We start from the raw sequence: 26663 nt of genomic DNA on the forward strand, positions 1-26663 counted from the left end.
CTGTTCTAGAATTTCATACAAATAGAATCTTTCAGTATTTAGCATTTTGTTTCTTCCACTAAGATTAATGCTGTTGAGATTCATACAAGTTGTTGCATGTGTCTGTAATTTGTTCTTTTAAGTACAGAATAATATTCCCTTGCCTGAGCTATACTGAAATTTATTCATTTGATCCATTTGTTTATCCAATTGTTAATAAGTATTTGGATTCAATCCAGCTTTTATTCATCTAAGACTTAGTGGCTCTTATAAACTTCTTTGCACATTTTGCATAAAATCTTTGTATCTATTTCTCCTGAAAAAATAACTAAGTGTGGCACTGCTGATCATAGAATAAGAGAATGTCTAACTTTATTTAAAAAAAAAATTGTAGCTATACAATTATGCCTTCCCAACAGCATTATATGAGCGCTGCAGGTGTTCTACAGCCTTACAAACTTGTGGAATTAATAGTCTTTATCATCATAGTGGATATATAGTGTTATCCCATTGTGGTTTTAATTTGCATTTCCCTGATGTCTACTGATGTTGAGCATCTTTCCGTGAACTTGTTTGCAATCTACACATCTTTATTGAAGTGTTCGTTCAAATGCCCATATGCTACTATCTTCTTATTTTTAAAAGAGTTATTTATTTAATCTGGATAGAAGTCCTTTAGCATACATATGTTTGCAAATATTTTTCCAGTTTGTGATTTTCACTTTTATGTTCTTAATGCTATCTTTGAAAAAGTAAGAATTTTTACTTCCAATATACTCCAAATTAGTTTTTTCTTTTATTCTGTGATTTTTATTTAAAAAATCTTTGCCAATTCAAGAGTCCCAAGATTTTCTTCTATATTTTCTTCTAGAGAACTTATAGTTTTAGATCATATGTTTAGGCCCATGAGTTATCTCAGGATGATTTTTGTGTATGGTGTAAGGTAAGGGTCAGATCCATTTCTTTGTGTATGTGGGTATCCGGTTTTTCCTGTACTACTTGCTGGAAGATTATTCTTTTCTTACTTGAATTTTCTTGCTTTTTTGGTTGAAAATCAATTGACCATGTGTGGGTCTAAATCTGGAATTTTTTCTGTTTGATCTATACATGTACTTTTATATAATAACATCCTCTTTTGATTATTATAGTATAATAGTAAGCCTCAAAAACTTACTCTTTTTAAATTGTTTGGTCGACTTTAGGTCCTTTGCATTTCCATATAAGTTGTGGAGTTACCTTGTCAACTTCTACCCCCTCCAAAATGCTAATATCTGATTTCAGTTGAGTTGAAGCAGTAAATCAGTTTGGGAATACTGAAGACTTAATATCAAATATTTCTATCCATAAACGCCATTTAGCTCATTTATTTAATTGTTCCATAATTTATTTAAGCAATGTTATATAATTTCCAGTGTATAGATCTTGCATGTTTTTAGAAAACTTTCCAGAATCATGTTATTATTTCAATTATGTATTAGACCACTCAATATTGTCCTACAACTCACTTATGCTTTGGTCACACTTGTTAGTCTAAGATGGATTAACAAAGACTTTGAGTAGCCTCACCTCAGTCAAGGTCACAGCTTGCCACGTGATGAATTTGTGCCAGACTTAGGAAGAAAAACTTAAAACGTTTAGAGCATTTTTAATTTTGCCATTGCAGATAGGGATTATATTGCCCTCTTTCATTTGCTTAGCAGGATATTGAGAATTAGAAATGTTAATTCATTTGCCAGTAGTAGCACAGCTTGTATCTGAACTAGATTTCAAGTCTAAGGATGTCTAAGTCACAAGCCAGAGAGCTCTTGACTGTTACCCTATAATATCTTTCCACTTGCTTATTTTTAAATATGTGTTCTATGTCTGAATAATGAGGAATCTTTCCACTAATGAGGAAAGATGCCGGGAAAGATTGAAGGCAGGAGGAGAAGGGGATGACAGAGGATGCGATGGTTGGATGGCATCACCGACTCGATGGACATGAGTTTGAGCAAGCTCTGGGGATTGGTGATGGACAGGGAGCCCTGGCATGCTACAGTCCATGGGGTCACAAAGAGTCAGACACGAGTGAGTGACTGAACTGAACTGAGGGCAAAGGGGAGCAGAAAAGAAGGAAGTCATTATCTCTCTTTGGAGTGAGCATTTGGATGTTTACTTTTCTCCATGAAACTGATTCCAAACATAGGACATTGACATATTTTCCCCTTTTTCAAATCTGATTACACAGCAAGACCCTGTAGAGATGGATCTGACAATTCCCTCTCCTAGGGTGTCTCTGTGTGATTCTTAGTTGCTGCCATCCTGAGTGAGTGAGTGAATGTGTGTATGTGTCGTCTCTTCTGGCTTGTGGCTTCCTAGGCAACAGGGATATGTCTTGATCATTTTTGACCTGTCATTTTATAATGCTCAGCAATTTGTTTGTGTTGATATATTTAAACTGAATTGAGTAGGAAGTTACTTTGGCTAAATGAAGATCACCATCAGCTTTACCTGCATAGTAGAGGTAAAGGTTGGAAATGGTTGCAACAGGTTGGAAAAGGTTTTTTAATACAATATACACACTTTGCCTTCAATATGAGGACGTTTGTCCTGAGGAGGATTGGGGAGAAGAGAAATCTCTGTCAATTAAATACATGTGAACTGCTAAGTTTTGTTTTTGCTTTTCTGTCCCTCGCTTTCTAACACATTACTGACCAGGGGATTTTTGTAGAAACTAACGCCTGTGGCTGGCAATTTGTTAGTAGTAGTAGTTTAATTGCTAAGTCGTGTCTGACTCTTGCAACCCCACAGACTGTAGCCTGCCAGCTCCCCTGTCCATGGGATTCTCCAGGCGAGAATGCTGGAGTGGGTTGCCATTTCCTTTTCCAGTGATTTGTTATGTAAGCGATTATTGATACGTCTCCAGTCAATAATGTTCAGGTAACAAAAGATGTATTAATACATCTCTGGCCAATAAGGTGTTAAATACTCTATCAGAAAGATAGATACAATATCTACAAGATAGATACAATATCTACAAGATAAATACGATATCAGAAAGATATTGGTAACCTAGTTTTCTGTATTCTTATATCACAGAAGCTTTGTCATTCTATTAAATCTGTTCTGCTATGACTTGCAAATAAGCTTAATTTAAATCTCTTGTGTTTTCATTATGTTTGACACAGGCTTAGTAATTCTCAGAAAATGATCTTTGTTAAATGATGTTTAGCTAGAAATTCTGATATTCAAGAATGCTTACACAAACAGCTGTCATTATTTACAATGGCTTCATTATCTACTGACACAGTTCAAGGCATTTTTTTATTTGAAAATGTCTGTCTTTCTCTGCTTGTTCCAGCAACAGTTTTTCTGGAGTTTTGGAAAAGACGGAGAGCAGTAATTGCTTATGACTGGGATTTGATAGACTGGGAAGAAGAGGAGGTTTGTATTATTTACCTCAATTAAAAAAAGAAGCAGATAATCAAGAAATACACAATCCCTCTTGAGTCATCACTTTCTGCTCTGTGATAGAAGTCAGGTTGACTCATAAAGCATTTTTATACCTGTCTCTGCAGGAAATTTCAAGCAGTATAAAAATGTAGCAGAAGAATTTGAAAGAATACATTTTGATGTCTTAGTGGAGTAAAAAGTTCATGGCTAAGTAAAGCATCTCACTTGTATGTAGAAGCATCAGAAGAATTGGTAGTAAGATTTGTTTAGTCTCCTTAAATATTATCCATTCTCTTCACTGTGTCAGAAGGAGAATATCAGTTTACAGTTATAGGCACTTGAAAGCAGACCTCCTGAAGTTCTCCAAGGAAATGGTTAAGTCTTCAGGACCCTGGACAGCTCAGAAGGATTCTCACATGGTGAATACTGAGGGGGGACCACTACTCATGCAAGCTCTTTGGTTGATGTGCTAAAAGCCAGGCCACCGCTAGATGAAACTGTCCAGCAGAGGAAACTCGGGCCCTCAGACTCACTTTTTCAGCACGGTGCTCTCCCTTCCAGGCCAGTGCACCGCGGCCTTTCCTAACCCGTGTCTGCTCTTTATGTCAGAAGCGTTGAGGCCCCATGCTGAGTTTGGTCATCGTGTGTCTCTCGGACCCTGCTTTCCCTTGAGAGTCGCTCCAGGCCTGAACTCGTCTTCCCTTCCTCTCATCCCCTGCCTCTCCTGAGTTCCATTTCCTGGGAGCCTACAGGTGCAAGCAAACCCAATGCACTAGGCACATATGATATGATCATGGGTCTTAACGGGTGTTTTCCTTCCAAGAGACACATATGTTTATTTTTATAAATTAAATGGAATCATCTGTAAACACAGCTGAGAAGTTTAGCCCTGGGATAGTCTTGGTAGGGGAGATAATTTTGAGAGGAATGTTTTTTCCTCCAAATCATACTTTGTAGATGGATGCCTTTTCTCCTCAACATATTTGGGTAGTTTTTAAATATAGACATGATACTGGGATTTTCAGCAATCCTTGTTCCTGTACTAAGGCCCCTCTCAGGCTTGTATAAGCATTCATTCTCTGAAAATGGTTTTCTGAGTTGGTAGGGACCACCCAGGTTTCTGAAGGCTCCCAGCTGCAGCAAGGCTGCATTCGAAACTTCCTCCTGGGTGGAGCTGGTTTTTGTTCCATGTGTGTATAGGAGTAGCTTTCACATAGGTTGGAAAATGCTCTTTCCTGGGTATCCAAGTCACCACCAAGAAGCTGTGTCATCTAAGGCAAATTACTTCACCTTTGGATTTTTTTTCATTTCTAAAGAAAAACGTTTGTAAATTCTCCCCTGTCAGCTATAAAGTGTAGCATTATTTAAGGAACTTTGATTAAACCAGTCTAAAGTCACCACGGGCACTTGTGGTGGGCCCACTATGCGGGTACCTTTAGGGTAAACGTATCTCTGCTACGTCTGGATCCTTCTGGATTCCCAGCCCTGTTAAAAAGCATGGAGCGCTGAAGCGTGCTTTCACTTAGCACCCCTGTGTAGAGGTCAGGTCAGGAGCCACGTGCACCTCCAGTTCTGTTTGGGAGTCAGTGTGGAAATGCCTGTTACCCCTAGCCCGTGGCCCTCAGCTTGCTGTGCGGAAGGACCCAGATGAGCCGCCTGCCTCCCGCAGGGGTAACCTGGCCGGGGCTGCCAGAACAGAGCACCACTGACGGGTGGCTTATGCAGCAGAACGAGCCTCAGAGTTTGGAGGTGGGCAGTCTGAGGCCCCTGGCGGGGCTGGTTTCTTCTGAGGGCCATGAGGGAAGGATCTGTTCCCTGCCTCTGTCTCTGGCTTGTCGATGGCCATCCACTCCCTGTGTCTTCACACGGCCCTCTCTCTCTCTGCATGTCTCTAAATGTGCTCTTCTTACAAAGACACTAGTCATGTTGGACTGAGTTCACCCTAATGACTTCATTTTAGCTTAATTACATCTGCAGGGACTCTGTCTCCAAATACAGACACATTCTGAGGTACTGAGGGCGAGGACTTCAGCTTACGAATTGGGAGGTAGGGTGGGGACCAAACACAGCTTGTCAGACCCCAGGACGACAGGTCTGCCTCCGTGACTGACCTCAGTTTCTGGATGATTACCTTAGTGACCCTTGATGACACTTATAGCCTGATGGATTGAGTTTCCCAAAGAAGCAGAATGTTCTAGATCTGATATACCCTAAGGTATAGCTACCTGAAATAAAGGAGGCAGAGGCTGTAACTGTCTCTCCCCATGACCTTCCCGATTTCTGCGTGAAGCCAGCATCGGGCTTATCCTGTGGAGGGAGTCAGGCTGCCTCTCCTCCGACACAGGGTGGCCCCTGCCAGACCCGCCATGATTTCTCTCCTGTCAGATCCTTCTGTGCTTCCTGTCAGTACCTTCATCCAACTCTTGAGTGTTTCTGCCTGAACTCACTCAAGTCTCCCTTGCACCAGAGTTTCTGCTCCTTTTCCTGCCTCTTCCAAGACACTCACATAAAACAAGTTCCTAATTAATCAGAGCCACTTCAGCACACCATTTTGTTGCTTATCTTTTCCTAATCCTCTAATTGCTTTTAGTCAGAAGCCATTCACATTAGATGGGGCTCAACTGAAATAAAAATCTCAGCTTGATTTAGAATTAGAGGAGCCTTGATTTTAACAGGATTTGAAAGGTGTTTACCTTGTTTTCAATACCAATTAAGAACACATTAAAATCTATGGTTAAGGGTGAATGACTCCTATAGGAGCTTATTTAAAAAATAGATTCACCAGGTTTTTAGCTGCCTCAATCGAAAACCTAAAAATTGTAGAAAACTAAGAATTATATTGCCATTATAACTCATAAAATGAATTCTGAACATTTCACCCTTGAGAAGTGTCTTTGTCCTGGTGTTCATATCATTCCTCAATAATAAATAAAAGCTGTGAGTTATTTCAAACCACTGGGAATGGGAGCAAATTGGTCCCTTTCTCACTATCAGTTTCTCTCTTAAAGTATCATCTAATAAGATAATAGAGATACTTAACCATTAGTCTAAATCACAGAGCCATGATGATAATGATTGAAGCTCACCATTCTTTAGATTGTCTTTAATAAGTAGCCAATTTCCAAACATTTAAACCTGGGTTTTCAAGTGTATATCATGGAGTGAGTGATGACTGTGGCCTTTGTTGACTGTTTTCCTGTGGGGTAAAATGATTTTTTTTTCTTCTTGTCCGAGTATCTCTTCAGTATGTGAAAATGTGTCTGCTTGTTCTTTAGGAAGAAATACGGCCCCAGTTTGAAGCCAAGTATTCCAAGAAAGAACGGATGAATCCTATTTCAGGCAAGCCAGAACCATATCAAGCATTTGCAGATAAATGCAGCCGACTTATTGTTTCTGCATCTGGAATATTTTTTATGGTATGAACCTTTTTTTTTTTTAACACAACTGTGTTTCATAAAGTACAAACTATAGCATGGGAACAACAATAATCATATCAGGTATTTAAATACATTTTTTGCACGTTCTGGTATTTAGACCTCACAACAGTTCTATATGATGATCAGGGATGACACTGCTGTCCCATTTTACAGGTGGAGTAACTGAGACTCCAGAAGGTTAAGCGGCTCACCCAGGTTAGCCAGGAAATAGCCAAAAGCTCAGGTTCTCTAACTACTGTTCTTTCCATTTGTCTACACCATAATGAAAGGAACTAAGACTGTGAGATGGAACTTACAGCAATATCGTTCAAGCTTTCTTTTTTTACAATGCCCATATAATAAGAAATATATTCTTTGCCATAATCCTGTATATGCTATGCAAATAGATGTATAAAACTGAAAATAGTAATTGAAACAATGCCCATCTTTATAATATTCAAGGAGCTCTGATTTTTTTATTAGTCTGTTTTTTAATACCAACTCTAACTCCCTAACACTTATTTCGCTGATGGTTATATCCATTTTCAAAACACTAATCTGAAGCTTTTCCTAAAAAGAAGTCATTTTGTGATCCACTTTGACCCTGTCAGTTACTGAACCACACATATGTAATTTGTCAGAAATGTCATTTTAGTGCAGGAAGGAATGGTTAGGATCCTCCTTTTTCCTCTTTTCAAAGAGCACATGTACATAAATATATATCCTAATTGGTTCGAATGGGAAGGACAAAACAACAGAAAATTCAGACAATCTCCCTGTTGTGGCTGGGAGGAAACTGGGGAGATGGAGTGGTAGGCAGATTGCCCAAGTGTCTCTCAGCTTGGATCAAGACTCAGATCCTGCCCTTTCTACAGACTCTGCTTTGTAAGCAGTGGTGTCAGGCTTTGCATCCTGTAAGTACATTTACATATATTGTTTTGGGCTGTGTTTCTCACAATAAGACCTGTAGAGGCTGAAGTCATGGAGAGGACACGCTACTTGCTCAAGGTCACACTGCCTGGTTGTAGCTGAACCAGGACTTAGCCCCGACTTATGACTCTGAGTACAGTGAACTGTCCATGGCAGCATATTGCCACCCTTGTCTAAAATTCAGTGTAGGTCTCACCTATGTCCCTATCAACAGCTCCAGGATTCAGACATGGGCGGTTTTTTGTTTGTTTTCTATTATTACTACTATTACTTTTACTATTTTTTGCCAGTTCAGCTAGGTTTTATACCTGGGCTTCTAGAGCATGTCTCTCATAATATACCAAAGACAGAGTCTATGCAAAACATAGGACAGCTCCTATGAAGAAAGGAAGCTCTTAAGTTGCCAGAGCACATCCTGAGGGCCCACTTTAAGATCTAGATTTTGACAGCCATGTAAGCTAAGGTCTCTGCTCTAAGACACAGTAAGCAAGTCATCTAATGAAAGCCAGAGAACGTTTTGGAATCTCAAATCCCCATTATTCACAGAGATAGAGATGTGCTATATTCTTCTCAAACACCATCAAGTGTTCCGAGGAAGATGCCTCAGTTCAGTCTGTGTATCTATCTGATAATTAAGAGTATGTACCTTTCATAGGCTTATTCAGCAACAAATAACTGAGCACCTGGCATGATGCTAAGATGTTGCAGAAACCATGAACTGCAGGAACAACAGTCACCATCCCTACCTTGGCAGAGCTTACTGTATAAGTGGGGGAAACTGACGATAAGCAGACAGTTGTTAGAAATTATAAGTTTAGCAACTGAATAACAACAAATAAGCTGCATACTGAAAGAACATAGGTACCATGTGCATGCTCAGTCACGCAGTCATGTCTGACTCTTTGCAACCCTATGGACTGTAGCCCACGAGGCTCCTCTGTCCATAGCATTCTCCAGGCAACTGGACTGGGTTGCCATGCCCTCCTCCACGGGATCTTCCCAAACCGGGGATCAGACCCATGTCTCTTCTGTCTCCTCCATTGGGAGGTGGGTTCTTTACTACTGAGCCGTCTGGGAAGCCATTGGTGCCATATAACAACAGCAAAAAGCCTGAGGAGTTGGGGGGAGGGGCGGGTCATGAAAAGCATTAATTATGAAGTAGTTCTTGAGCTGAGATGTGAAGAATGAATAGGTATTAAATAGACTATGGGTGTGCATGTGGGTGTCTTTGGCAGGGGAATGAGTGGGTCATTGTTTTGGGCAAAGGAAAATTAAGGTGCTTAGCCTATTTGAAACAATAAGGAAAGGTCTAGAGTCTTTGGAGGGAGTAGAAAAACAGTGGGGCTGGAGAGACTCTTCAGGGCTTTGCTTTTATCCTAAGAGTGAAAGGAAACCAAGAAATAGCTTTAAACAGAAGAGCAACATGATTAGATTTCCATAATATTTGTTCATTTGCTTAATCTAATATTCTGATATTAAAAGTGTCATTCTGTAGCCTAACAGTGTATCAACTCTCAAGTACCATGGTTTTTCTATTTGGATAACAAAGAACATACAAACAGATGAGAGGAAGTATCAGCCACACGAAAAGTGTGCCTTTTGTTATGGTGTCTCAAGTCAGAACCACCATGACTGCATCTCCTTTTCCTGCTGGAGGATTTTCTTGGGGGTGGGAGCCCCTCCCTGAGACATTCCACCACTGTGCTCACTGGGTGTCCTCTGTCTTCCTGCCAGATCTGCGTGGTGATCGCCGCTGTGTTTGGGATCGTCATTTACAGGGTGGTGACCGTCAGCACTTTCGCAGCCTTTAAGTGGGCGTTAATCAGGAATAATTCTCAGGTTGCAACCACAGGAACTGCCGTGTGCATCAATTTCTGCATCATTATGCTGCTGAACGTGGTAAGTGAGCATCAAGGTAACTAGTCACGTGGATAAACTGTGTGTGCTGCAGGTGAGTATGTCTTCTGTTTCTAAAGGGACCTGGCCTCAGAGATTGGTCAGTTACATGACACTTGTGGCCTGGCATGAGGTGTACTTTTTTGGGGGTATAGAAGGTTTGAGTCAAATCTGGCCTGTAGCATTTCCAACAGTATAAGATTGAGCAAGGCATTTGCCCTCTCTAAACTTCAGTTACTTTATGTATCCAATAAGGTAACACTATAAATCCCTTGGGGAAATTTAGAGACAAAAAATGGTGTGGGGGGCTTCCCTGATAGCTCAGTTAGTAAAGAATCCGCCTGCACAACCCACTCCAGTATTCTTGCCTGGAGAATCCCATGGACAGAGGAGCCTGGTGGGCTACAATTTATGAGGTCTCAAAGAGAGATGACTGAAGCAACTTAGCATGCAGCATGCATGCATGCAGGGGCTGTCTCCATTAGATCTGAAATATATATGTATTTTGTGTGTTACTAACATCTACTCTATGGGTACATTTTACTGAAAATCTCTATATAAAATACTTTCACTTGGGAAAAAAAAAAAAGAATCCGCCTGCAATGCAGGAGACCCCAGTTCCATCCCTGGGTTGGGAAGATCAGCTGGAGAAGGGATAGGCCACCCACTCCAGTGTTCTTGGGCTTCCCTTGTGGCTCAGCTGGTAAAGAATTCACCTATAATGCAGGAGACCTGGGTTCGATCCCTGGGTTGGTAAGATCCCCTGGATATGGGAAAGGGTACCCGCTCCAGTATTCTGGCCTGGAAAATTCCATCGACTGTTTAGTCCATGGGGTGGCAAAGAGAAAAAACATATTTTAAGGCCCAGCTCAGAATCTGACATAGCTCAACGGTGTTGGTTCCCATTTCTTTTTTGATTCTGAATGATGGGAAGTTAATCTGTATCCAAAGCACTCCTAGAGATAACTCAGCAAGGAATCTTCCAGGGCGGTACATGTTGCTTGTGAGGATTTCAGGCTTTGTTCAAATGTGTTTTCCAGCCCAGCTGTCTCCCTTGAACCCCAGACTCCTCATCACCTAACACATTCAACCCCCTTACGCCCATCTTCTTTCCAGAATCAGCTCCTCCCATGGTCTCCCCATCATAGCTGCCCAGGCTGAAAACCTTGTTCTCCTTGACTCCTCTATTTCCCTCACCATGAAAATGTATCCAGAGTCTGACCACCTTTCACACACCCCAAGTCCCACCTTGGTCCACGTCCTCAGGATCTCTCACCTGGACTATTGCAGTGCCTTCCCCACCGGTCTCCCAGCTTCCGTGTCTGCTACCCTCAACCCAGGCTCATCACAGCAGCCTGAGTAAGCCTCACACGAGTGAGCCGCCTCGCTCACCATATCCAGTGGCTTTCCTCTCCCTCAAAGCTCAGGCCTTCACAGGGCCGCTGGCGTCCCCCCATCTGGCCCCAGTGAGGTCTCTGACCCTGTCTCCCCCTTCTCACCCTGGCCCCCCTGCTCCTCCCTGGCCTTCCTTGGTTTCTCGGATGTGAGGCATGCTCTCACCCGGGGCTTTGGACTTGCTCTTCCCTCCACCTCGGACCTTCATCCCTGTGGGCTCTGTAGGCTTTACTCCCGCACCGCCTTCAGGTCGTTGTTCAAAGGTTACTTTTCTAACAGAAGCCTTCCCTGGTCACTCCATGTAAAATTGCAACCCACTCCTGCTTTCTGACCATTGCCTGGCTCCTCGCCCGCCTCATTTTTCTCTATGGCATTGTGCTATGCTAAGTCGCCTCAGTCATGTCCGAATCTTTACAGCCTTATGGACTGTAGCCTGCCGGTCTCCTCTGTCCATGGGATTCTCCAAGCAAGAATGCTGGAGAGGGTTGCCATGCCCTCCTCCAGGGGATGTTCCCAACCCAGGGATCGAACCTGCATTTCTTAGGTCTCCTCCATTGGCAGGCGGGTTTGTTCTTTTGTTTGTTTGGTTGATTTTCTTTTTTTTACCATTAGTGCCACCTGGAAATCCTTCTATGGCATTAATCACCATCTAATGGGCTACTTTTAAACATTTATTGTATTTATTATCTATCTTCTCCATTTCAGTGTAGCCCCAAGAAGGCAGAAATTTTTGCCATTTTTTTTCCTCTTTTGTTATTTCCCAGGGCCAAAACAGGCTCCAGCTCATAGTAGGCACTCCGTAAACTGTTGTTACTAATTACAGAACAAAAGGTAATGACTGACATTGTTAGACTTGAGGTTTGTAGGAGAGAATAAATATTTGTAGAGTGCCATGTAGAGTGTTTGGCATGGAATATGTGTTCAATTATAGTTCTCTCTCTTGTTTATACTGCAACTTAAATCTGGGCCATAGTGCTGAGATCACTGAGATAATGAAGTATAGGTAATTTATTATTATTATTATATATACACAGGAACTTTATTATTTTAGGAAAAAAGTTTAAAAATCTAGAAGGTAGGAAAAAAAGGAGCACTTGCTGATCATTTTGACATGATGGCCGTGTAACTGTTTGGTCCAGTGAAGATTGAAAGTGGGTGTCTGTCACTTATTAGCACTGCCCCATCCACAGTTCAGCTGGTCTTAAAGTTAATTGTGGAATGATCTTTGTAAAAGGGAGTGATTCATAGTGAAATGAACCAAACAGCCAGAGCACTGAAAGATTCTGCATCCAGGTAGGATGTGGTGAATTAAAATTTACTGTATTTTTATCATCTCTTTTCTCCAATGTCTTACTAAAATTTAATATATTCATCTTAAGAAATAAATTTCTGCATACATGCCTTGGGTCTGTAAACACACACTTGATTATACACTTTGACCAGGTGCCAATGCTGTCAGAGTAATAATTCATTTAATTTAAAATCATGTATCCAACAATCTCTACTTCATGGAACACAGCCAAGAAAAGAAAAATGAAGTAAAAATGAAGCAGGAGGGGAGGTGAAATAGTATATAATTAGGGACAGTACAAGTCACCTGCTGTGGCTAGCAGCTAGACTGATAGGTGTTTTGCATTTTTAATAAAGGGTTTCTGAGGCACCGAAATGGATGACAAAGTCCACACACTGAAGCTTACATGTATCATCATATTTTTGAGAAAGGTTGTCTCACCAGTTAAATTTAATTTTCCTTGATAATTAATGATATAATACTTTTGTAACACTAAAATATATTTGATTAACATAAAATATATCTGTCCTAATGTGTTAACCAGTATTTTATACTGATGATACAGTTGAGATGTATGACTCATCTATAACACAGGACTTCGTATTGAAAATTACACCAATCTCTTTTAATGCTGGTCTGTTACAGAGTCTGAGGTTTCTATACATAAAATTTGTTACTATGGCCATGTGAATTGTATTTTACTATAGTAAACCATAATTATTGCTGAAAGTTTAAGGTCATACAATCTGAGTATTTTGACTTTACGTAGTTAACCCAGAAATCTGGGGTAAGAGTTCAAAAGTTAGTAAGGACCTCAAAATGAGTGAGTCTCAACCACATGTAAGGAAAATGACGATATTAAGAAAAAGTGAGGGAACATGCCTACGACCTACAGCTTGCTGGCTGGTAAAGCTGTAATTCCAACCTGGGGAATTTTACCCAGTGTGATTTTACTACTTTAAGCATGATCTTCATTTCCATATTTTTCAAATCCATTTGACTAGTTTTCTTTTTCCTCTTCATTTATTACGTTTCATTTTAGAGGAAGAACTTGCTCTTTTTTTTTCAATGTATGCCCTCCTAGGGAACCTCTTAGAGGATCTGCTGCTGCTGCTAAGTCACTTCAGTCGGAGGGTTTGCCCTTAACTCTAACCCCTGCACTTCCATACACAAACCCATTGGCACACTCCCCTTCCATCGGGGTGGGGAGTACCGTAACCGTACCCCCTGCACTTCCATACACACACACACACACACAAACCCATGGGCACACTCCCCTTCCATCAGTCCATCCGTTTACCAGATGGTTAGGTGAGTTAGGGATGCACCTAATTAATGAATGTAAAAGCAGAGCACCATAAGTTTGGCAGTTCCTAATAATGTTTCATCACTTTACTGTTTATGAAAAATGCTATAATCTAGAAAATATAACAGCCGGTAAAAACAATGGGATTATAGACTCTTTTCAGAAGCAGTCTTAGAGATTTTACCCTGAGGATGCTGAGTCCCAGGAATATTATGACTTGCCCAGCATCACTTAGCAAGTTACTAATTAGTGGCAGCTGGCTTGTTGTCACATAATTATTCATCCCAAATCAAAAAGTGAGATTTAGAAAACAGTAAAATGGGACCTTGGACATTTTTTTCTCGCCCTGAAAAGACATAATTGTAGACAGTGTTTTCTTTGTTTGAACAGGGGGATGATAATTATTTTCATTCATGACTTAATTACCCACTTGCTTCATAATTACCTATTTTAGGCCATCTACAGTTTGTTAAATGTAGGAAATTTATTTTACAGCTCTATGAAAAGGTTGCTCTTCTTCTGACAAATTTAGGTGAGTAGAACCCTTTTAATTTCATGATATAGTACTGTGGTCTGAAAAATGCCTTCTCAAAGAGTCATATCTGAAACGCTGCTGAAAAGAAGCACTCCCTTTATTTTGAATTGTGTACAACAGTTTGTTCTTTGCCCTCAACAGGACATGTTAACTATGTCTAAGAGCTGGGAGAATCTTTCCTACCTAAAGTTTTAAAACCTCCCACAAATACTATCCTTTAATGAGCTAATATAATTTAAAGTAGATTTTCTCTTAATGCCCCAAAACTATAACATCACAAAAATGCATGTGTATGAAGTACCTATAATCATTTAGAAAAGGGGTCATTTGCTATGGCCTACAATTTTTATTTAATTAAAAACAGCCAGTCTTCATGGCATATAAAATCATAGCAAAGTTAGTTGCTTTGAAGACTAGGAGTCTTTTACCAGGAATACAGGCAGACTATCACAGACATTTGCGGAAATATTTATCTGGACAGTTACCCCTAAGACTCTGTAAATCACCAGAGCAGTCTGGTAACCAGCTATAAGCTGTGCAATCACTACATTTTCAAGCCAGAGGAATTGTCCCAATTTCATTAATGAGATATTAGTCATTTTACTCTATGCAGTCTGAGAAAATTATATGCTCCCACACAGAACCTGTTTTAGTGCATTCCCATATGTAGCTTTTCCAAAAGGGGAAAAACACAGAAGTGTTTTTATTTATAATAATCATTATAATAAAAGATGCTATTTATTTAGCCCTTCTATGTGCCAGATACAAAGATAGGCACCTGGCATATCTCCTGTAAAGTCACAGAAATCTTCTATCACCACCACTCTTTGCCCCAAAAGATAACAGTTCATGTCCACAGAAGAGATGGCTGCCCATTGATGTAGTCTTTGTCCAGGGGCAACTTGATGCCAGCTGGAAAAGATGCTGATGGAGATCCAGCCCTGGTCAGCCTGGTCCATCTGGGCAACCACCAGTTGGCTGATGACCCAGGAGACCTTCCTATGTAACCAAGAGTTAAGTAGCAGAAATGAAATGAAGCCAAAGCCCTCAAGCAGCCTTTGTCACCTCTTCCCTCCACAGGAGTACAGCCTTGTTCTGAATTTGACATTTAAACCATTTTAAATCAGATTTGCTTTGTCTCTCCCCTCCCTTCTCAGATATGCTCCTGGGAAGCATTTTGAGTTATCATTTGTGGGAAAGGAATTGATGGAGTGAGGCGGTAGATGAGCAACTAGAAGCTCAGGGCATCTATGTAGAAACAGAAAGTACTGTTGTATTAAATGCATTTTCTTTGATGTTGTTTGAGGCGAGGATGGAAGTCCTAGTGAAGGATAAGTGCATTTGACATGAGGTTTCAGGTTGGAGGACTGAGCCTTATTTTTGGCTGTATCACAGTGTCCAAAGAGCATTTGCTGTATGGAAGTTGAAATATGAGGAGATGAGAATTGGTGCCTGACTGAGGTCAGGATATTGTAAGACAAAGATGCTACTGTAAAAGCTCTAGGGGTGAAGTCATCTGGGTATTTGTACTTGAGACTGAAAATGATGCTGGATGAGGGGGACAGGTAGAGGGGTCAGATGCTCATTCTGAGATGGGGGTCTGACTCCTTCTAGTCCAGCAGCACCTCACATCAGAGCAGAAATAGAAGTCAAGACCAGGGAGTTGTTAGGAGCTGGGAGGGGACCTGACCCCACACCATTCCCACCTATGAGGTGGGTCCTAAGAGCAAAAAGAAAGGCTCCTGCAAGGAGCCAGGGCTGGGCATGTGGTGCCTTCAGCCTGCTGTGTCTGACCCAGGCTCTCGGGGCATCCTAGAACAGAGGAACAAACCAGATATCCCCTCCCTCAGACAAGTGTAGCCACTTCCCACCAAACCCTTGCTGGGGCTGGGCTGGGGGCTTGAGGATCCCACGGATGGTCCATTCCATCGCACACCATCTAGCGGCCAGCTGGCCTCCTTAGAACGCCTGCGCACCCACCCTGTGTGTCTGGAGAGTGACAGAGGGAGCTGGTAGGGGGTCAGACGCAGCCTCTCTCAAACTCTGCCCGCCTTGTGTCCACAGAACAGCCTCGCACAGAGTCCGAGTGGGAGAACAGCTTCACCCTGAAAATGTTTCTTTTTCAGTTCGTCAATCTGAACAGCTCCACGTTTTACATCGCGTTCTTCCTCGGGAGGTAAGACCCTGTCTCTCCGCACCTCCTGGGGCTAGGAGCCGAGCTCGCAAAGCTTGCTGACCAGGGGTGACCGAGAAGCCAGCCTTTAGAGTGACCTTGTGAAGTATAAAAAGAGATCAGTCTCCTTTCCCTTCCCTTCCCATTCCCGGGGTGTTCTTTGCCAGAGTCCCTTGTACCCCTTCTTGCTAAGGTGAGTAGAAAAAAGTAGTTTGCACATGTGAAGGGTGAGTGTAAATCTCGCAGGCTCCATCGGTATCTGGATCAGGCCCCTGGGTCTGGCACCTGTAAGAGCAGGTGACGTCGTGGAGGACGGCGCGGAGCACGTCCCACGTCCCACGTCCCTGACCGCGCAGAGGCAGGAAGGACATTCACATGGGAAGGGGGGCTAACGCCGGATGCCGAGGGAGGCTGGGCTACTTCTGAATCCAGCTCTTCTGAGGGTCTGGAGTGGCCATGTCCCATGAATCCCATCACCATGGATTATGTCTGAGGAGACGAGACCCAGGGGAGAGCCAAGTGCAGGGTTTTGGTGAACAGGATGGGCAACCTCTCTGCAGTTTCTAGGTGCTTCATGGAATTCTAGTCAAATAGTTTGCTCTAAAAGGAAGCATTATTAATATTCCAAAAGATCAGCTGTACCCAACCTGCTGCTTACACAACAAGCACTTGATATTAAGCAGAAAATGTTAAAAGTCACAGCATGCAGCAAAAACTGGCCTCTGTGGTCAGCAGCCAGGCAGAAGGGCCAGAAGAGAAATACCCCCAGAGAATTCGAGAAGTGGCCATTATGTCATTTCTGGGGAGTTTTCCTAATTCCCTCAGACCTGTTCCTTACTGTACCATAATTTTCACTGGAGGGTGTGCTAATCTGAATATAATCTTCATTGATGGCTACAGGATGCTAATGGTTTGTTTTTCTGTGTGTGTTGAAGATTCACAGGACACCCAGGTGCCTACCTGAGGCTGATAAACAGGTGGAGACTAGAAGAGGTCGGTATTCTCCCGTTGCTCCTGGTTTCCTAGACTTACATTAAACAGCCTGAGGGCAGCTTTGTGCAGATTAGAAAGCAGACAGCCTTTCTTCCTGTCCATTGATTCTTGAATTTCTGTGTTTGCTTACCTCGCAGTGCCACCCTAGTGGATGCCTTATTGATCTCTGTATGCAAATGGGTATTATAATGGTGCTAAAGCAGACCTGGAATAATTTCATGGAACTTGGCTACCCGTAAGTACCTTAGATATCTACTTGAGAGGCAGCATGTCTCTTGGCTATTGGCTTGTCTACTGGCTTTTCTAGGTGTGGCAAGTAAGATAAGCAATGCAGACTCAGCAGTTAGGCTCATGCATATTATACCTGGAGCTAGTCTTCATGCTTAGATATTCAGAGACAAATGATGAAAGTAATAAACATGGCCCTTTCTGAAGATTTAGCACAAATTGCATGAACAGAAGTGAATATTCTTTACGGAGTCTCTGTGGACCCCTAAATATTGGATATCCACTTCCAAGCTGCTTTACATGATGACACATTAACTGGATCTCTGTGCCTACTACCCAGCCCCTGCAGTAAATCACAAATGGTAATTTTTTAACTACTTTAAATTCAGACTATGTAGAAAAGGAAGACCCCCCAAAAATAGGATTTAAAAAAGAAATTGGATTATTTCTAAGTCAGCATATCTTAACCAGTTAAAACTGTTATTATCACTAATAACAGTTTATGTTGATGGCAATGGGCAAAAATTTGCATCAGTTTTGTAAGGATAACCTTGAATTTGGCTGTGTTTACTCAGTTGTGGTCAGTTAAGTTTGAAAGGGACATAAATCAACAGCAGTTCTATTTCTGCTTTAATTCTACACTTAATGGGTTTCCATGTCAGCCCAGTGTCCCCATAGAGAATTCTAGGTTTCAGGGAGGACCACTCAGCCAGAACAATTAGCTGGAACTTAGTTCACTTTGGAAAGTTATCTCTTAGCTCCCTGTAAGAACCAATGCCAGTACTTTTCTCTTCTCAGTTTTACTTTAGAAAACTTCTTCCAAGAGTTTCATGTTTTCTATAAAACTTTTAAAAAGACAAAGCATAAAGTTAAAAAAAATTAGAAGCATATTCTCCTTTAAAGTATGATCCATAACTTATCAAAATATCATCGACATCAAAGGAACTATGTTTATCTTCTATGAATATGGACATAGAACAATATTGTGAATTAGGCAGAATTATCTTTGATACCCATTTTCTTATTTAACTTCACATTTTTGTTTTGGCATTGATACTCTCAGATACCCCTCAACTTTCTGCTTGCCTGCTACAGCATGCAGACCTGACTCTCCCCGTGCATTTCTTTAACACCATTCTGTATCATAAGATGCACTTCTGAACACTGCTAAGGTTAAATGTACTAACCTCACCAGTGTGAGCTGCATCTTACTAGGAATCAGAGCCCCCATTGAGTTCAAGCCAAAAGCAGACAAGTCCAGTTGTAGACCTGCAGGCTTCCGTGTGCCAGGAGAGGAGGAAGCCTTTGTGGGTTTTCAGACCTTCTAGGATGCTCCAATCAGAGTTGGTAGGTCAGCATCCCGTGGTAAGACTGCTCATGGCTCTTTAAATAAGCCAGCAAGGCCAAACCCTCTTCTCCTCAGAGGTCTGAGTGTTGCCTTTACACTGGAGGATCAGTTTATCAACATTCTCAGTCCTCTAACCAACCCTCCAAGGCAACACTGAATAGGAGACAGTTTTGTGAATGATTAAGTTCATCAATCATTCTGTTCCCTTGCAAGTACAAGTGCTTGAAGTATAGCCTCCCTTGTTCCTTCCTTCCTAATCCAAGGCTTTAGCTCCTAGGCAGCCTGTCCTAATTTTTTTAAAACTATTGCTCTATATTTTAACTCTACTTCTTATTATTTAAGTCTTACAATCAGTTATATATGTGTATATATTTTTTTTTAATAAATTGATTTTGTTGTGCAGGTTAATTCAGAATTGGTGGACTAGAAGAAAAGTACGACAAGAACATGGGCCTGAAAGGAAAATAAGTTTCCCACAATGGGAAAAGGACTACAACCTTCAGCCGATGAATGCCTACGGACTCTTTGATGAATACTTAGAAATGAGTATGAAAATAGTCTATCTTATTCTATTTTTAAAAGTTCATTGAATTTTAGTTGATTGACAATGTTGTGTTAATTTCTGTTTTACAGCAAAGTACTTATATGTATAACTCAGTTATATATATGTATATTCTTTTTCATATTCTTTTCCATTATGGTTGAGCATAGGATATTGCATATAATTCCCTGTGCTCTAGAGTAGGACCTTGTTTTCTCTTTTGTCCTATTCATTATAAATGCAAATTCTAGCTCTCTAGCCGCATTTAACTAGACATATACCATTATTGTTGAGGCTAACAGTGTGGAGGGATTCTTGAGCTAAATGCAGAGGAAGGGTATCTTGCTTTAAGAAACTTTATTGATAGAAATAGTGCCAAGTCACTTCACATTCTTCACGACATTGTGTCCTGTCCCTTGCAATAAATTACCAGAAGAAAAAGAGCTGAAAACCTGGAGAACCAAAGAAAAAGCCGTGGTCACTCATGGTATGATTGATTGATCCATTCGGCACACATCTTTTTTTTTTTTTTTTTTTGAAGTATAGTTGATTTATAGTGTTATGTTAGTTTCAGGTGTAAAACAAAGGGACTCAGTTATGCATATATATATATCTATATATAAAAGAATAGATATTCTTTTTCATATTCTTTTCCTACCAGACATTTACTATAGTTCCCTGTGCTATATAGTAGGACCTTATGGTTTATTTTATATATAGTAGTTTGTATCCAGCAGACATCTTTTGAACCATGTTATGTCCAGACCTTATGTTTGGCACTAGAGATACAAGAAGGAATCAGGCACAGTCGCAGCTCTCAGAGTGCTCAGTGACGGGAAGTCAGAGATGTGAAATGTAAGTGCGGTAAAGTACCGGAGATGCTACAGAATGAGTCACTAGCAGGTAGAATGGGCAGTCATTTCTCTTGGAGAGGGTGGCAGGAAGCTTAATGCTACACTTCCACTGAAGGAATCTCATTTCTCTATAATCAAATCCAAGCTATTTATTTTAGCATGTATCTGAGAGCACGGACTTCAGAAACAGACTACAGTTGCTGAGTCCCTGAGTCGTGTCCTACTCTTTGCAACGCCATGAAATGCAGCATGCAAGGCTTCCCTGTCCTTCACTGTGTCCCAGGGTTTGTTCAAATTCATGTCCATTGAGGGATACTGTCTAACCATCTCATCCTCTACTGGCCTCTTCTTCTTTTGCCTTTGATCTTTCACAGCATCAGGCTCTTTTCCAATGAGTCAGCTCTTTGCACCAGATGGCCAAAGTATTGGAGCTTTAGCATCAGTCCTTCCACTGAATATTCACGGTTGATTTCCCTTAGGACTGACCGGTTTGATCTCCTTGCTCTCAAGAGTCTTCTACTTGAGTTCAAATGCCAGCCCCTCACTTATTAACTCTGAAACCTTGGGCAATTGCTTACTGTCTTTGTCTCACCTTCCTCTTCTCTATCTTGGGGATAAAAAGAGTAACCACTTGAGTGCATCTTTGTGTGGACTAAATAAATTAACGCATGGGAAGGGCTCAGAGCATGTGCCAGATGTGTGCTAACTGTGTCGTTATTATTATTTTTCCAGTATTTATATCTCCCAGGGGAGAAAAACTTAACAAAATATCTTAGCAGATACAATGAGTGTGGATAGATTTTCTTGTTGTTTTGGTTTTTTTCCCTAATTATGTTTAAGCTCCGAGACACTGGGGTGGAGGTGGGAGTAAGAGATGGGCAAGATGCATTAATTCTGAAAGAAGCAGTTGTTTCTGGGCAAATCTGAAAATTAAAGGAGTGGTAGAATTGATGCTTAATGTTTCTCAGATCGCTTATGTCCTACGTATCCACTGGTGTTTTCGGAGTTTCAATTATAGAATGGCATAATGGTATAACTTGGAGAAGAAATCAATTTGGGCATTAATAATAAAACTTAATAAAATGAATTCATTAAGAGAACTAACCACTTGAAGGTCTCTTAATGGATTCTTCTCCCATAAAGAAGGAAATGAACAGTAATGTTGGTATATAGAGTGCTTGAAAAGAAGCTGTTATGGGGCTAGAACTGGTAGTGCTCCAAACACTACAGTAGCTTTGCAGCAAGAAACAAATCTCTGAAGTATCACAAGAAGACTAGTGAATACTAATTGCTGGCTTCTGTTCTTGTTTTTTGTTATTTTCTTAATGACTCTCCTGCTTTGTTATATTTTTTAAAATGTTTTCATCGAAGTAGAATATAAAGTGAGAAAGGCATATAAATCAAAAGTGTATGTATCGATGAATATTCACAAAGTTATGCATAGATGCAGGTGAGGAGTTAACACACTGCTGGCATCAAACCCAAAGCCAGTCCACTGCCTGGCTGTGAAAATAATTCTGTTGGAAGACAGCAGTACCTGTTTATTTACAGATTATCTGTAGTTACTTTTTAAGTTGAATTTCTACATTACAGTTGATTTACAGTGTTTGTTAGTTTTGGATGTTCAGCAGAGTGGTTCAGTCACACACTGTTGTTGCTTAGTTGATAAGTGGTATCCAACTGTTCTGCCACCCCGTGGCCACCAGGCTCCTCTGTCCATGGGATTTCACAGGCAAGAATACTGGGGTGGGTTGCCATTTCCTTCTCCAGGGGGTCTTCCAGACCCAGAGATTGAACGTGTGTTTCCTGCATTGGCAGGCAGATTCTTTACCGCTGAGCCAATAGGGAAGCCCCTCAGTTATACATGTATACATGGATATAGATACATATCCATTTTTTTTCAAGTTCTTTTCCCTTATAGATTATTGCAGAATACTGAGTAAAGTTCCCTGTGCTATACTGTAGGTCCTTGTTGATTATTTTATATATAATCCTATGAATATGTGAATAACAAACTCAGAATTTATCTCTTCTCCCCAGCTTTCCCGTTTGGTAACCATAAGTTTGTTTTGGAAATAAGTTCATTTGTATCATGTTTTTAGATTCCACTTGTAGGTGATATCATATAGCATTTGTCTGTCTGACTTATTTCACTTCTTTTACTAATAATATTTTACTAGAGATAATATTCTCTAGGCCCATTCATGTTGCTGTAAATGGCATTATTTCATTCTTTTCAATGTCTGGGTAATATTCCATTGTATATATTACCATATCTTTTTTATCCAACTCTCTGTCAACAGACATTTATGTTGCTTCCACGTCTTGGCAATAGTATATAGTGCTTTGATGAACATTGGGGTCATGTGTCTTTTGGAATTATGGTTTTCTATGGCTATATTCCCTGGAGTTGGATTGAGGAATCATATGGTAGCTCTGTTTTTAGTTTTCTAAGGAACCTCCATACTGTTCTCCATGGTAGTTGTACCACTTTACATTCCCACAAAGCATGTAGGAGGGTTCCCTTTTCTCCACACCCTCTCCAGCATTTGTTATTATAGACCTTTTGATGATGACCATTCTGACTGGTGTGAGGTAGTAGTTTTGATTTGCATCTCCCTAATAAATAGCAACATTGAGCATCTTTTCATGTGCCTGTTGGTCATCTGTATGTCTCCTTTGGAGAGATGTCTATTTAGATCTTCTGCCCGTTTTTTATTTGGTTGTTTTTTTCATAATAAGCTGCATGAGCTGTTTGTATATTTTGGAAACTAATCCCTTGTTGATCACTTCATTTGCAAATATTTTCTCCCATCCTGTAGGTTGTCTTTTCATTTTATTGATGGTTTCCTGTGCTCTGCAAAAGCTTTTAAGTTTAATTAGGTCCCATTTATTTTCATTTTTATTATTCTAGGAGGTAGATTCAAAAATACATTCCTGTGATTCATGTCAAAAAGTGTTCTGCCTATGTTTTCCTCTAAGAGTTTTATAGTATCTGGTCTTAATTTAGGTCTTTGTTCTTTTATATGTAGCTGTCCAGTTTTCCCAGCACCACTTATTAAAGTCTTTTCTCCATTGTATAGTCTTGCCTGCTTTGTCATAGATTAATTTACCATAGATGCATGGATTTATTTCTGGGTTTTCTGTCCTGTTCCATTGATCTATAATTCTGCTTTTGTGCCAGTAACATACTATTCTCATGACTGTAACTTTGTAGTATAAGCTGAAGTTGGGGAACCTGATTCCTCCAGATCCATTTTTCTTTCTCAGGATAGCTTTGGCTGTCTGGGGTCTTCTGTGTTTCCATACTAATTTTTAAGATTTTTTTCATTCTAGTTCTGTGGAAAATGCCATTGGTAATAGAAGTTGCATTGAATCTGTAGGTTGCCTTGGGTAGTATAGTCATTTTGATAATATTCATTCTTCCAATCCAAGAACACAGTGTATCTTTCCATCTGTTTGTGTCATTTCATTTCTTTCATCAGCATCTTAAGAGTTTTCAGAGTCTTTTGCCTTTATAGGTAGGCTTATTCCTGGGTATTTTATTCACTTCGATGTGATGGTAAATGGGATTATTTCCCTCACGTTCTGATCTTTTGTTGTTAGTATACAGAAATGCAACAGAGTATACTATTTTGTTTCCTGCGATCTTACCAAATTCATCGATAAACTCTAGTAGTTTTCTGATAACATCTTTAGGGTTTTTTGTGTACAGTATCATTTCATCTGCAAATAGTGACAGTTTTGCTTCTTTTCCAAGTTGGATTCCTTCTTCTTCTTCTGATTGCTATTGACTAGGATGTCCAGAACTATGTTGAATAAAAGTGGTGAGAGGGGACGTTTTTGTCTTGCTCCTGATCCTACAAGAAATGCATTCAGCTTTTCTCCATTGAGTATGATGTTAGTAGTGGGTTTGTTAGATATGGCCTTTATTATGTTGAGGTATGTTCCCTCTAAGTCCACTTTCTGGAGAGTTTTTATCATAAATAGGTGTTGAATTTTATAAAACATTCTATTAAGATGATCACATAGCTTTTATTTTTCAGTTTGTTGACACAATAATTGCACAGACTGATTTGCTCAGGTTGGCTTTAGGCAGTCCATCTGCTGATGGCTAGAGCTACATTCTCACCCTTTTGGTTGTTTGAAAGTGAACGTGAAGTTTCTCAGTCCTGTCCAATTCTTTGCAACCCTATGGACTGTAGCCTGCCAGGCTCCTCCTCCATCCATGGGATTTTCCAGGCAAGAATACTTGTGGGTTGCCATTTTCTTCTCCAGGGGGTCTCCCCGACCCAGGGATGGACCTCAGGTCTCCCACATTGCAGGCAGACTTTTTACCCTCCGAGCCACCAGGGGGTCCCTAAGGCATGCCAACACTGGAACCTACCTGCTGTTGAATGGGGCCAGGTCTTGATGAGAAAAATGGCAGCCTCCAGCAGAGCTCACATCAATGAGCACTCCCCAGTACTTCTGCCACCATTGTCCTGTCCCCACAGTGGGCCACAGCAAGCCACAGCCATCCCTTGGAGATCTTTCACCCCAGGAGGCCCTCCAAGGCCAGAAGGTAGGTCTGCACCAGGTTCCTACGAAGTCACTGATTTTTCCCTGCCCAGTGCACACGAGACCTTGTATGTACCTTCTAAGAGTGTTGTTTGCCTCAGTCCTGTGACGTGCCTGTGATCATGCCCCACTGGCATTCAAAGACAGATGTTCTTCTGAGGGATTCTCCTCCCAGTGCCAGATGCCCAGACTGGGGAGTCTGATGTGGAGCTCGGAACTGTTACTCCTATGGGAGAACCTCTGTGATACAATTATTTTCTCTTTCCAGCAGGTATGGGATGTGATTATACCACAAAAATGCCCCTCCTACCATCTTGTTGTAGCTTCTTGTCATTGGATATAGGATATATTTTCTCATAGGGTGTAGTCTTTTTTGTTGATGGTTGTTCAACAGTTGGTTGTGATTTTGGTGTTTTTTTGAGAGGAGGTGTGTTCAAGTCCTCTACTGTTTTGTCTCTAACTGGTATCAAACCTTTTTCTTCTTCTGTCATTGATTTTTAATTCTGCTGTGGTCAAAGAATACTCTGTGGTAGTTTAATAATTTAATATGTGCTGAGATTTGTTTTATGCCCCTGCATATTTTCTGTTTGGATAAGTGTTTAAAGTATGTTCTGCAATTGTTGCATATAATCTTCTGTGTCTATTAGTTGGCAAGTTTGTTGTGTTTTTCAAATCTTACATTAGTGTCCTATTAAACTTTGTCTATTTCCTCTACTAGTTACTAACAAAAGAGTGTTAAAATTCTCAAGTTTGATTGTGGACGTTATCTTATGCTCCTTCTAGTATGGTCAATTTTTACTTTATATACTTTGAAGCTGTATTATTATATGCAAACAGTTTAGGATTATTCTATTTTACCATTGAGTTGAAATTTTATCTTATTTAAAGTCATTCTTTATCTATAATAATGTAATATTTTGAAGATGTGATGGGCAAGCAGCTAAGGAACTAACTGTAAAACCTCCCCAAGGACAGAACTGAGCCTCTGTGGTCATTGGCAGAGATAAAGGTCCACCATGTTCTCAGTCACAGCCAGGCAGGCGAACTGAGCTTTACAAAAACCATACCCCAGGACCAGCTTGGCTTAACTCATGACCACACTGATCATCTCCTTCTTTGCTGCAAAAGAACATCAATAAGAGCAGAGATCAATAACTGGTTCTTAAAGGGCTAGACAGTAAATAATTTTGACTTTGGGGGTCATGATGCAAGATTGAGGCTATTATATTTTAAATGGTTGTATAGGTATTTACATAACTACTTAAAATGTAAAAACTATTCTTAACTCACAGGTAGGTTTAAAAAAGAAAAGAAACAAAGCAGAGTTATCTAGACTTGGCCTTCAGGCTATAATTTGCTGACCCTTGATCTAGAACTTTTATATGTCTGGCACACAATAGAAATTGCTAGACTTAAAGACTATTGAAAGGAGCAAAGTAAGTATGAATTCTTGACTGGGGTAGGTGTCTGCTACTTCAAAGGTGAAAGAAGAAGTGCATGTATCAAACACTATGAAAAATCAAGGAAATGTGGGATTACATAAAGAAAAATAATATTTCAATCTAAGTGGTAAAGAATTCAAAACAGGTGTAAAGAAAATCATTGAGCTACCAAAAAAAAAAAAAAAAAAAACCCGCGGGAAGGTAATTCAATGAACTTGGGAATAAAATTAATGAACAGAAAGAGTCCTTTACTAAAGAGATTGAAATTATAAAAGAGAACCAAATTCTGGAGCTGAAGAATTCAATGAATGAATGAAGGTAACAGGACAGACCGATGGAAAAAA

The 26663-nt window shown here is 40.5% G+C and overlaps 1 protein-coding gene across 1 annotated transcript in view; it reads left to right on the forward strand.

The window, feature by feature from the left end:
• Positions 1-26663, forward strand: part of ANO4 (anoctamin 4) — a 215330-nt gene that overhangs the window by 151227 nt on the left and 37440 nt on the right. The window contains exons 14-21 of the mRNA XM_065921006.1: positions 3320-3402; positions 6687-6827; positions 9492-9656; positions 14141-14177; positions 16245-16356; positions 17289-17346; positions 17484-17581; positions 19326-19468. Coding sequence (XP_065777078.1) covers positions 3320-3402; positions 6687-6827; positions 9492-9656; positions 14141-14177; positions 16245-16356; positions 17289-17346; positions 17484-17581; positions 19326-19468 — 837 coding nt within the window. The remainder of the gene's footprint in view (positions 1-3319; positions 3403-6686; positions 6828-9491; positions 9657-14140; positions 14178-16244; positions 16357-17288; positions 17347-17483; positions 17582-19325; positions 19469-26663) is intronic.

The sequence above is a fragment of the Muntiacus reevesi genome, chromosome 1 (genome assembly GCF_963930625.1).
Source record: "Muntiacus reevesi chromosome 1, mMunRee1.1, whole genome shotgun sequence".
Classification (NCBI taxonomy): domain Eukaryota; kingdom Metazoa; phylum Chordata; class Mammalia; order Artiodactyla; family Cervidae; genus Muntiacus; species Muntiacus reevesi.